The sequence below is a fragment of the Thamnophis elegans genome, chromosome 8 (assembly GCF_009769535.1).
Source record: "Thamnophis elegans isolate rThaEle1 chromosome 8, rThaEle1.pri, whole genome shotgun sequence".
Classification (NCBI taxonomy): domain Eukaryota; kingdom Metazoa; phylum Chordata; class Lepidosauria; order Squamata; family Colubridae; genus Thamnophis; species Thamnophis elegans.
In genome coordinates, this window is record NC_045548.1 from 80,509,033 (window position 1) to 80,521,680 (window position 12,648).

The 12,648-nt window shown below is 62.7% G+C and overlaps 1 protein-coding gene across 4 annotated transcripts in view; it reads left to right on the plus strand.

Moving 5' to 3' along the window:
* The window catches only part of PLEC (plectin), a 75,160-nt gene that overhangs the window by 19,503 nt on the left and 43,009 nt on the right, over positions 1–12,648 (plus strand). Inside the window, exon 1 of one of the 4 annotated variants that reach the window (XM_032223402.1) lies at positions 9,830–9,992. The exons of 2 other annotated variants lie outside the window; for them this stretch is intronic. In XM_032223402.1, the coding sequence (XP_032079293.1) occupies positions 9,845–9,992 (148 nt within the window). In that variant the 5' untranslated portion in view covers positions 9,830–9,844. Of the gene's footprint in view, positions 1–9,829; positions 9,993–11,872; positions 11,961–12,648 lie in introns of those variants that run through there. One more of the 4 variants, XM_032223408.1, reaches the window with a different exon arrangement.

Here is a 12,648-nt window from a genome sequence, read left to right on the forward strand (position 1 = left end):
CCTTTGCAGAAGGAATCTTATGGCACGGAATAAAATGAACTTGCTTGGAAAATAAGTCAGTAACCACCCATATGACGGTGTGCCCCTGGCTCTCAGGAAGTTCGACAATAAAGTCCATAGAAATCTCCTTCCAGGGGGCGACAGGGCGGGCTACAGTCTGGAGTAAACCCTGTGGTTTTCCCGGCAGGCGTTTAGCGGCTGCACAGACCGGACAGCTGGCAACATAAAGTTCAATGTCCTTCTTCAAAGATGGCCACCAAAACCACAAGACTCCATTGATAGAAATCAAGTGTACTTTTACTAATTATAAATGATTAGAAGCGTAGCAAAGCGAAGGCTGATTATTTAGGCGCGAAAGCGAGTGATATATAGAATAACCCATTCCCCACCCCTTGGCATCCCAGTTACAGTCCAATCATAATTCTCCCAAGTGTCAGGTGTGAGATAACTTCGAAAGGCATCACCCAGATGGAATGTCGGTGCCGTTAGCCTTGGCGGGAAACCTCCTCCGCATGCGCAGTCCGACAGGCAGCAGAACTCCAGAATCTTCCTCCAGCACAATTAGTAAACCCCTCCCAAATACCATGCCCCCCCTCCCCGTTTCAATGGCAGCCGAAGCAGCAGCAAAGCAGAGGCTGACAGGTGAGGGTCCCTCTGTGTTGGCTGCGTGAGGGGGGAGGAGTGCCAGTGTGCAACAGTTCCAAAGACCAGCTGTGGAGAACTGCCAGCTGTGGTCACCCCCCCACCCCTTCCTGCCAAGAGCCTGAGTGATTCAGTAGAAGGGAGGGGCTTTGGGGAAGAAAGAGAGGTTGGTATTGTGATACACACACACACACACACATGCACACACACACACACACACACACAGGCTCTCTGTGGCCACATGACCCCTTGCCAGGTTAGATGGCCCAGCCACTTGCCCATTCCTGGGCTTGTTTATGGAACCAAAAGATGGCATCACCTGGAGAAGCACATCTTCCCAGCACTCTAGCAGGTGATGCCCTCAGCACCCACAAGCACCTCCCCCCCCTTTCCATCACCCCCTTTGCCTTCCACAGTCTCCCTCTCCTTTCTGGGAGCCCCAGTGGGCAATGATCCTGGCACCTTCTGTTTTCAAGACCTACAGAATGCCAGCCTGGTGAGGTGAACTCCCTCCCTTGCAAGGCATCCATGTGTTTGAATAGCAGGGTGAGGTCAAGCGGGTGCCCAGCGGGCAGAGATTCTGTCTGAGGTGGAGGCATGAGTGTATGAGTAATGAAGTCCCCACCCCACCCGTCCGTGGGGCTGCCTTCCAATCCGGCCGCAGTTCAGTTGGAAGGGGGCAGCCCCAGAAGCTCTGCAGGGATGCTGTCCATAGAGACCCCCCCCCCCCGTGCAGAAGGGCTTCATTGCCATTGGGGATGGGGGGAATAGACCGCCGGAAGCCTTTTCTTTGCACTCCTGGCAAAACTTTCCCGTCCTGCCCTCTTCCCTCTTCCCGGCCCTGGGAGGCTGCACTGGGACAGGAGCACTGGCACTGCTGGCCATGCGCGCCTGTACCCAGATGCCCCGATTCTGACCAGTTCCGGGCCTTGGCATAGGCCATCTCAGCAGGGGCTCCTCTTGCTCCTTTTCTTGGCCCTGATCTGGCACAGGTGGAGCCTCTGGGATGCAGGAAGTCAAAGGATGCGAAGGGCCCTGGGTGGGGGCTGTGGGGGCAGCCCCCCAGGCCTTCTAGGGCAGGAGGCAATGGGGGGGGGCACTCAGCCCTGCGTGGGGTCCAGATCAAGTGGAGACCCCTTCCCACAGACCTCTCTGCCCCTTGGGGGCCCCTTGGGGGCTCCTCTTATCTGGGGAGAGGCCAGTCTTGCGGGCCAGAGCGGGAACCTTGGTTCTGCTTTGGGACCCACATGGGGACCCCGAAGGGAGCGCTTGAAAGGGGGCGCCTGTTCTCTGAACTTAGCCGGTTTATGTTCATAGCGGGGAGGGTTGTATTGCATTGCGCTGCACCCCTCGGCGTGTTGGCCGCTCGACGCCGGGCAGCCGTTCAGGGGCGGCGGCTCTTGTGGCGGCCAGCCCACACACCTCCCGCGAGGATCCTTGAGCTGCAGGCGGGGACCTCGCTGAGCGGCCGCTGCCCAAAGGGCTCCGACGTCCGGGTCCGACATTCCTTGCCTCGCCTTGGGGGGAAGCGGGCGCCCTTTTCGTGGTGCAGGCTGGGCACCCCCGACGCGCCTTTCGACGGAGGGCGGGCCAAAGCCTGGGCAAGAGGGTCCTCTCGCTGGCTCGGAACGGAGGGCTCTTCCAGGGGTCTCCGCACTCACGTTGCTCCGCAAGACCTGAGGCTTTGAGTCTCGCCTGGCCCCCTCGGGTGACGCTGGCGGGTGCGAGGAGCCGGCGCTCGCCTCGGCCGGGGGATCGCGCGGGAGGGTTTGGCCCCTACTGGCCGCGACTCTCGCCAGCCCAGGAGCGCCCAGGCGCCGCCGCCGACAGCTCGGGAAGCCCGCGGAGGGGAGTTTTCGACCGCGGCCACGGCAGGCTCTGTCGGGCTAGCCAGAGCGCCGCAGCGTAGCTGACACGCTGCGTCTCCTGCACGGGGCTCCCGCGTGGGGTCTGCGGGGCAGCCCTGCCCCCCCTCCTTCCCGGGAGAAGCGCAGTGCCGCAGTGGCCGAGCCGCCGGGGGAGGAGGCCGGCCGGAGCCCCTGACGCTGATTGGCTGCGGCTCTGCCCGGGGAGGACCTCCCACCGCCCCGCCCCGACGGCCGACAGTGCGGGGGACGCGCTCAGCCGGAGGAGGCAGAGGAGCGCGCACCGCCGGCGCCGCATCCTCGCGCCATGGACTTGACACGCTCCATCCAGCACGAGATCAGCTCGCTGAAAGGTAGCCCTTGGCGAGGCCTCGGTGGGCGGGTGGGCGCTGAGGGCGCTTGCGTTTGGTGCAAGGAAGGGGTGCAGAGATGAAGCTGCGGCGGGTGTGCGGGCGAAGGCTGGCCGCATCCTGGCTCCGTTGCGCCGGACCTTCCTTGGCGCGAGGGGAGCGGAGGTGAAGCCGTTCGCAGTTGCTTGGCCAAACTGCGTTCCTCGGCGGACCCTCCGGAGTCGGTTGCGGATGACGGGGGTGGGTGGGGAGGGGGCTGCGGTCGCACTCCGTGCGGGATGCTCCGGGCTGTCTGCGGGGTCGGCAGCTCCCCCCGTGCTTGGTCCAGGAAAGAGGGGGGGGCGGCGGGCGGGGCTTCTGCTGGAGGAGGCTGTCGGTGGGGCGGCTGACCCGCCAATGTCCTGAATCTGCGGGTGGGAAGAGAAGCGGGCTTGCGGGCGTAGCTGATGGCGGCAAGGGGGAGGGAGGGGGTCCTTGTGCGAGAAAAGGCGGCGTGGGAGGGGGGCTGCAGAGGCGTCCCGGCTGCTCCAGGGAACTGCAGCCTTTGGAGACCCCGCAAGGGGTTGTGGAGCAGCAGGTTCTGCCCCTCCGGCGCACCTGCTCCACCAAGTGGGGGGGGGACTGACAGCCCCTCCTTCCAGCCCTTTGGCTGCTCAGGTGGCTCCTCTTGTTTGCAGTGCCCCGGTCAACGGCTGCCCCGAAGGCGCTTTTCCAAGAGGCAACTGGACTTTTTTCCTCTGAAGATGTTTTGCTTCTCATTCAAGAAGATTCTTCGGCTCTGACTGGATGGTGGGGGATGGAGCTGAAGAGGCTTCTTGGAGGGGAAGCGAAAAGTCTTCAGAGAAGAGCCCCGTTGGGACAACCATCAGCTGAATGAGGGAGAAGGCATTTCTGAGTGGCTCTCGGGGCTTGATGAATGAAAAGAGGGAGGTGCCAGAGGCAGCCCCTCCTCTAGCCAGTCCACACGGCCCTTGGGGGGGGGGGGGTTAATTCCTGCACAGACCTCTGGCAGAAGGCAGCAAGAGGGGGAGGAGCTCCAAAATTTCCAAGGTGAAGCACTTGCTGTCCCCCCCCCCCCCCGCAATCTGGACAGGCTCTCCCAGGCCCCTGCTCTGCTCTGGCCTTTCTCTGGTGGCTTCCGTGGGACTAGGATGCCCACTGTGGCCCTGAGGGGGAGAACTGAGGGGGCTCCAGGGGACAAGAAGGCCTGGGGACACCAACTCCTGGCAGGAATCCAAGTTAAAGCACTTGGACTGGGGCGTGGCAGGGGGGGGGGAGAGTGTCCCTGGTGTGTTGTCTGAATACCCCCCACCCCCATGGTCTCTTCTGGCCCTCTTTCCATCTCTGGGGCAACTTCACTGGTGGCCTAGACTGCCTCTCTATCTGAAGCTCTTTTTCTGCTCCTGCCAATCCATGGGGAAGGCACGTGTGTGTGTGTGGTGTGTGGTGTGTGAATGCAAGACTTTGGCAAAGCAGAGGTAGGAACTGGGCTAATGGGGAAAGGCTGCTCCTGGGGCGGGGGATAGCCTAAACCTGCACTGGCTGTGTGTTTACCACATCTGACAGACCCCTCCAGGGCAACCTTAACCTTTGGGGGGGGCTCTGCCACCCCCTCTCCCATTCACAGCCCCTCAGATGCGGAGGTTTAGAAGAGCCTTGAAGGAAAAGACCCTGCAAAGGCTTTTACCAGGGGTCTTGCGCTGTGAAGCAACGTGCAGGCGTGGGGTCTGTACATGTGTGCTTCGACCTCCGGCGAGCTTTTGCGCCTGGATGATTTACCAGGAGAGGAGGCTTGGTCTGGAGCCCCCACCCTCTGGCCCGGGAGGCAGTGCCCCCTTCAGGCGGCCTGGATTGGCCCCGCCAGTGTTCCCCCTCGGAGACCCTGCCCTCGGCTTCTGCTGAAAGGGCCCTTCTCGGTGCCTCCCCACTGAGTGACCAAGAGCGGAAGGGCAGCCCCCCCCCAGGCTTTCCTCCAGGGCCGCCTGGCTCTTGCCCCTCTTAAGATCCAGCTGAAGGACCCGCTGGCCCGGTTGGTGCCAAGGCCTCCCGCGGCTGTGGGGTAAAGTGGAATTCAAGAAACGGCTGCCAAGGCAGGGAGTGGCCAGCCGCTTCCGCATTAGGCCAAAAAAGAGCCTCTGGAATCGGCCTCCCCTCCACCGTTCCTGCTATGCCCTGGGGACTCCTGGCCGGTTGCTGAGCTGGGCCTGGAAGAGGGGGGGCTGCCTCCCTGACCCGGCTTCAGGGTGTGCGTGTTCCTGGTTGTGCGAAGAGGGTGCTGGTAGAGAGCGGATGTTGTGTTTGGGGGACGAGGGCAGGTCTGGCTGTTAGGCGACTGTGCCTTCCTTGCTCCTCTGGGCCCCCTTCTTCAGCTGACCGAGATGCCCAGCGCCTGGCTGGCTGGCAAAGCTGGCGCAGACCTGGAAGCCTGCCTGCCAGTCACAGTCTGCCTCTCTGCTGCGCTGACGCTGCACTTCCCTGCGTCTGCTGCAGTGGCCGATGCTGGTGTGTGATGCGCCTGGCTGGACGAAGGGTTGGGCGTGTCTTGGGGGGGGGAGAGAAGCTTTTCTGCCCATGCTGTGGAGTGGAGCAAGGCTGGCTGGCTCAGTCTCCTGCAGTCACTGCTGGAAGGGGGGGGGTGCTGGAGAGCCTGGGGTGGCTTGGGCTGGGCCCATAATATGTGGGGGGGGGCAGTCAAGGCCCTGAGGCTCAGCAGTCCCTTTTGGGGGCCAATCCACGCAAGGCCGTTCCCTCCAGCCGTCCTAGGGTGAACCGCCCACTGTCCAACTGGACGTTTAGAGGCATCATGCCCGGTGGGCAAATGGGCAAGAGAGGGAGAGTGAAGACTGCACCCACCCAGCTGTGAATCTGGGGAGAGAGGCTTTTCTTGGGGGGGGGGTGCATCTTACATGGCGAAAGTCAGCAGAAGGTGCCAGGGAAGATGAAGGGCCCCAGTTCATTTATGGATGAAGGGCCCCTTGAGAAGCCCCCCCAAAAAAATGTTTTTTCTCAGAGGCCTAGAAAGGGGGCTGGCTCCCTCTGGGCCTCCTGGCTCCTTCCGGGCTGGCATCGGCTGCCTCTGGGGAGCCACAGCCTTGAGCCCCCATCCTAGACCCCCTGCCAACCCCCCTGGTGTCTCTCCTTCCCTGGGGGAGTCCATTTCCCTCGTGACCCGACAAATGCGCGAACGTCAAAAGCACGCCGACAAAACTGCGGGACTAAAACCGCAATGTCAAAAGCGCGCCGACAAAAGCGCACCGACAGAAGCGCAATTTAAGTTAAGGTAAGGTTTAGGGTTTGGTTTAGGGTTAGGGTTACAGCGCGCTTCTGTCGGCGCACTGTTGTCGGCGCGCTTCAGCGCTCATTCGTCGGTGCGGTTTTGTCACCGCAGTTTAGTCAGGTGCGCTTTTGTCGTTCGCACATTTGTAATGGAACCCATTTCCCTCCACTGACTGGCACAGGCTGGATTCCTGCTGGGGGAGGGGAGGCCCTGGGGAGGAGCTTAGAAGGGCACTTGAGGGGGCAGTAGATGTGCAAAGAGCCAGTGGGGCATCAGTGGGGCACTCTTTGGAGTGGGTGGAGGAAGTGGGGTTCTCTACCTCACAGTCTGTCCTGACGGAGAGGCCGGGCTCCCTAGCCTGAGTCAGGAGGGAGAGCAGCCCCACTGCACCCAAGCCCCCCCCCCCCGGGCAGAGAGCCCATGCTTGCCAAGGGCCCCCTCTTCCTCTGCAGGAGCCAAGCAGCCAGGGGGCAAAAGGAAGGGCCTCTCTGTCCGGGTTTTGGGCCGGGCAGCTGCAGGCCCAAGCTGGGGCTCTCTCACCAGGAGGGCCCTGGCCAGGCTAGGCCTCTCGGCCAGGAACAGCAGCCTTTGGCAAAGGCTGGGGCGGGTAGAGTGCTCCCTCTGGCTTTCCAGATGTGGGTGGCTGCCGGAGGGGATTAAGCCTCTCCGTGGCACGACAAAACCGTGGTCCACTAAAGCGCGCCCGATTAAAGCGTGTCGCTGACGTCATCAGCAGCGCGACAACAACGACCGCGGAGAAAAAAGGGCGCTTTAAAAAGCGCTTTGAAAGCAAGCCGATTCACGTTAAGGTAAGGGTTAGGTTTAGGGTTAGGGTTAGGTTAAGGGTTAAGGTTAAGGGTTAGGGTGAGGGTTAGGTTTGGGGGGGGTTAGGTTTAGGTTTACGCGTTAATTTTAGCTTTACCGCTCACAGCGTGCTTTTTTCGTCGCGCTGTGATGACGTCAGGTACGCGGTTTCGTCGAGCGCGCTTTAGTCGACCGCGGTTTTGTGGTGGAGCCAGCCTCTCCGCCTCCACACAGGTGGGGAGGGGGGGGCTGTGCCCACCTTTTGCATGGCTTGTGCCGATTTTGCTGCCAGTTGAGCAGGTTTCCTTGGAGCCTTGGAGTTTCTCAGCTGTCCCAGGAAATTGTGCCCTCCTCTGGGCCCTGGTGTTGTCAGAAGGGGCATCCCTTCCGCTTGGCAGAGAGCAGGTTGTGGGTGCAGCTGCTCCTTCTGGTGTGCCAGGCCTCCTGCCCAGAAGTTTTGTCATGGCTTCCTTTGTTCCGCGTCGTCCTTTTGGGGGGGGGCCCTTTAAGATGTGTAACCTTTGTCTCCAGGCCCTGCTTCCCTCTCGCTGGCTCTCTTGCTCCACCTGGGGGGTGTCTCAGGCCAGCCCGAAGGCTTTGAAGGAAGGATCAGCTGCTCTGGAGAATGGCATTTCCTGCTAGGTGCCAGCCAAAGGGAGGGGCGGGACGGGGGCCTCCCTGGGGCCCAGGGTGAGCTGCCAGGGCCCCTGCTGAGTCTGATGGGTGCTGCCTTTGCTGCCTCTCACCTGCTGCGGGTGGGACTGGGTAGGAATTGAGGGCAGTCTGAGAGCAGCCGTGTCTCCCTGGGGGCCGGGTAGGAGAGGCTAGGCAACATGGGTTGGCTTCACAGAAGGCGGCACAGGGCACCCCTTGGGCCCCCATTGCCTTTCAGTCTCCCCATTATCTGTCTGCCCCCCCCTCCGTGGCACTGAACGCCTGCCCTCTCTTGGGGACAGGAGAGGGGCAAGGAAGCAGCCAGAGGTTCCTCTCTACAGTGATGGCCTCCAGGGTACCCCGGGGCGTGTGCCAATTGCCCTGGGCAAGCGGGGCTCTTCCCTCGGGAAAGCGGCTGTTGTGAGTACGGTTGAGGGGGCGGCATGTGTGCTTAAGGTGGGGCTGGACCAGCAGAACCACCACCAAAGGCAAATCCTGCACAGCACTGGGGAAACTGCCCAGCCGGTTTGAAGTGTCGCTTCCTGCCAAGTGGGCACTGTGCCCAGTGGGAACTGAGGAGTGGTTGCTGGCAGGTGCAGATCCCTGAGTGCCAGAGAGGTGGGCTGGCAGCGCCTGTGGAGGAGGCCCAGGGCTGCCCAAGGACCCTCGGGCAAGACTCAGCCGGGGGTCCCGATTGTACCCTGGGCACCAGCTGCCCCCTGTGTCCAGAGAAGTGGAGGGTATCTGCTGGGCGGAGACTTGTCAGGTGGGCGGGGCTTGTGTCAGGCCTCTCCAGCATTGCCCGGCCCCTCCCCATCTTTCCCTGGAAAGAGGGCGCTGCCGATGCTGCCTGGGGCTGCTGGGTGATGCCAGCCTGGACACCTGTCCTTGTCCTTCCAATCCTATTTGTCTCTCCCCCCTCCCCCCCCATGCCTGGGCAGCCCTTTTGAGCTCAGGGAAGGCTTGCAAGGAAGCAGGCATTCCCCCAGCACACAGACCTGGGTGTGCCCCCAAGAGACCAGCTGCCGGCATTGGGGCTGATGCTATAATTGGAGGGGAACAAGCAGCCCCATCTGGCCCCACATACCTGGCAAAGCCTCCACCCAGGAATAGCCCAGAGCAGGGGAGTGGTGGTGGGGGGGCTGTGGGTCTCAGGTATTTGGAAGGGGGCTGGGGGGGCGGGCAAGCAGGCAGCTGATTTCCCTCTCCTTGCCCCTTGCCTGGGGAAGCCCCTGGAACAAGCCAGCAGAGCCCCTCCATTTTCGGGGGGGGGGGAGTGCCTCAGCCCCTTCCAGCAGCCATGCACATCTGGAAAGGGATTCCTGCCTTTACAAAGACTGGCAGTGGCTTCTGTGTAACCCTTCTGTGCCTCAGTTTCCCAGAAGGGAATAGGGAGCCTTGGGGTGCCCTGGTGGGAGTCAGCCAGTTTGCACCACTCCGGGAGAACCGGGCTTCACTTTCTGAGCAGTCGGGTGGTTGTTGGAAGACGTCATCAGGGCAGAGAACCTGTTGCCAAATTATTTGAATCCCACCACTGCCTCAAACCAGGCCTCCAGCTGCCCAGCCTCTGGGCAGGCCTGAGTTCCCACAGATTCCTCCATCCTGCCCTCCCCTCCCTCCCTCCCTCCGGCTGCCCAGAAGTTTGTGGAAGGAAACTCTGAGCGGGACGCCCCTCCCTTCCGTGCTGACTCAGGCGCGGCAGGAGGAACATGTGCCTCCCCCTCCCTCTCCGCTGTGGGGGGGGGAGGGGGGCTCGAGCGGGAGGCTCCTTGGGGCTGGGCAGAGGGAGGGTGGGCGGTCCAGCCCAGCGGAGCTTTCCTTCCTGTCCGGGCTACCCGTCAGCGAAGGCGACTGCTGCTCCTCTGCCCCCTTTCCGAAGCCGGCCGGCCCCCCTGCCCTCCGGCATCATGGTAGCCGGCATGTTGATGCCGCTGGGGCAGCTGCGTAGCATCTACGAGCTGCTGTTTCGGGACGGCGTGCTGGTGGGGCAGAAAGACCCCCGCCCACGCAGCTTCCACCCAGAGCTGCCCGGGGTCAGCCACCTGCAGGTCTGGCGGGCGATGGGCTCCCTGCGCTCCCGGGGGCTGGTCCGGGAGAACTTTGCCTGGCGCCACTGCTACTGGTACCTGACAGACGAGGGCATCGCCCACCTCCGTCAGTACTTGCGCTTGCCGCCAGAGATCGTGCCCACCACCCTGCAGCGTGCCCGTCGCCCCCTCCCTGTGGCCCGGCCTGCCGCGCGCACCCCTGGCATGCAAGCCGTGCGGGGCCCGCTCTCCCAGCCCACCAAGCCCCGGGAGGAGGGCTGGCGGCAGGAGTACCGCTGGAAGGATGCCGCCGGAGCTGTGGAGTCTGCCCGCAGGAGGACGGTGCTGCCTCCAGCATCTTCCTCGGATGAAGGTCAGACCGCCTCCCTTGTGGGGGGGGGGAGGGCTGGCCATGTGGGGGAGGGCCCCCTACTCCTCTTTTGGACGTCTCTGTCGGGGTCTTCTGTGACTTGCAAGGCTTTTGCCTTCCCTTTCCTTCTGGCGCCTAGGACGGGGCGGGGGGGGGGGGACGGTGCTCCAGACGGAGGGCAGGAAATCTCATTTGTACCGTGATGATTTTAGATTTTAGATTTAAAGTTTATTTATATGCCGCCCTTTTCCCTGGGGGGACTCAGGGCGGCTTACAACTTAAAAAGGGGGGGGGAGACAAACTTTTAACATATAAGACAAATACATGATTAAAACACAACATTCATACTATTCGGGCGGGTTGCAGTCTTAGCCCCAGGCCTGACGGGATAGCCAGGTTCTGAGGGCTGTGCGGAAGGTCTGGAGGGTGGTGAGGGTACCAATTTCCACGGGGAGATCGTTCCACAGGGTCGGAGCTGCCTCCTCCTGGGGGAGGAGCTGGAGGTCGGGGGGGGGGGGCGTTGTGCTCCGCCTTTGGTGCCCTGTAGGAGCCTCTGTGCTGGTGATGGCACGCTGGAGGGGGGGGGGGTGTCTGCTGCTGACAGGTGGGCGGCAGCTGCTGTGCTGCTATCCTTAGCAGCTCCTTGCCCGTCGCTGGGAGCCCCGCCGCTTCTCCCGCCTGCCAAGGTCAGAGGCAGCTGGTGCCCATGAAGCCTGCTGGAGGACCCGCTCTCTCGGGGGCAGAGCTGCAGAAGAGGCGGCGGCAGCGGCGCAGGGAGCGCAGGCGAAGGGGGGGGCAGCGGGGTGAAGGTATCGGGGAGGGTCGCTTGTTGCCCGTCTCCTTGCGTGGGTGGAACGTGGGCTTGGGGGCTCCTCGCAGCCTCTTCTTTGCTCCCGGGTGAAGAAGGCGGGGGGCGAGGGGGCAGCTGGTGGGGGGTAGTTGGAGGGAGACCAGTGGGTGTCTCAGGCGTTTGCGGGCCGGTCTGTTGAGGAGCGGCTCCTGGGTGGTTCAGGTGGGGTTCCTTAATAGGGGGAGGGGCTCTGCTGCCACCGATGGGACGCCACTTTTTTTCTGAGTGCCAGGGCCGTTGCGTGTGTGGGAGGGCCGGACAGGCACAGGAGGGGCCGGACAGGCTGGTTGGTTGCTCTGGCAGCTGGTCATGTGGGAAAGGAAGTGTGTGTGTGTGTGTGTGTGTGTGTGTGTGTGTAGACCCAGGCTCTGAGTCAGCTAAGGCCCCTCCCCGTCCTATGAGCTGAGTGGCCCCCCTCTTCAGGGAGAGGGGGGGCTGCCTTGCTGGAATTGGAGGGCCACGCCCTGCTCTTCCCCAGCAGCTGTTTCCCGGGCGCCTTGCAGTGGGGGGGGGGGCAGTTGGGAGTCTTCACTGCCATCTGGCAGCCTTGAGGGGGGGGGAGGGGGGAGATCCTGGAGAGACCCAGCCTGCCAATTGGCACTCCTGGGGGAGCCATGGGAATGATTCAAGTAGCCCAGCAATGTTGGGGTCTGTGTGTCCCTCTTGGACTTTTTGCTGCGGGGGTGTTCAGTTCGGCTGGTGGTGAGCCCCGCCCTACCCCCCTGCAAGGGGAGGCTGTGCAGGAGAGAACCTCCCAACCACGCTCATTTCTGCACTGAGCGGGAAGAGCGCCCCAGGCGTCCCGTCTGCACCCAGATGGCAGCTGGAGTGAATTTGGGGCTTCTTGTTGAGAGGCTGGGGGGAGGGGAGCCCAGAGGCCGTCTCTGGGTGTGGCAGCAGCGGCGGCGGCGGCAGCTGGAGGGGGGCCTGGCTTCCGCGCTCTGCATGGGCTTGCCTGGCTGGCGGAGTCTTGGGGTGCGATCTGGCGGGAGAGGAAGGAAGGTGGCTGCTCTCTCCCGCGAACGTCTCCTCGCTCACCAGGGCCAGAATGGCGGCTGCCGTAGCCTCCGACTGGGAGGACGGCCGCTACTTCATGGAGGACCTTATCCAGCAGGGGCAAGGTACCGCGGGATGGGGGGCTCCCCTGAGAATGGCAGGCAGGAAGCACAGAGGGAGGCTGTGCTCAGACCCCGTGGGGGGGGGGGGGGGCAGGCAGAGTTCAGCGGTTATGGTGGGAGCTGAAGGCGAGGAGGGGGGCTTGGCAGGGCACTTCCCCTTGCCCCACCTCCAACCCCCTTGGCCCCTGCAAAGGGCAGCCTGCCCCCCCCACCCCATTGCCAGCTCCTGGTCTTCCCGCCTGAAGGTTCAGATCTGAAGCCAAAGGAGGGCCCCTTCTCCCCCTGCAGGGATGGTCCCCCTAAAGGGAAAATAGAATCGGGGGGCTCCCTGAGGCCATGAATTCTGTCCCAATTGAGTGACACAGAGCTTGTTGAAGGAGAGGCTTCTAGGGCAGCTCTTGGTCACCTCCTTTACACCCACCCTGAGGTCACTTCTTCCCCTCGGGGGGGCCCCCCTCCACCCCCCTCTTGGGAATTAAGCAGTTTATTTCAGGGCAGGGGGGAGCAGTAGATGGGCAGAGACTTGCTGGGCCTCTCTTCCCTCCAGGGAAACGCTGGGCAGGGCCACCCAGGAGCCCCAGCCCCCCATGAGATTTGGGGAGGCATGGGACGCAGCCGGCTGTGCAATTCCACTGAGCCCCAAAGGTGGCTGTGAAAACTGAGGTGCCTCTTTCCCCCCTTTCATTCCAGC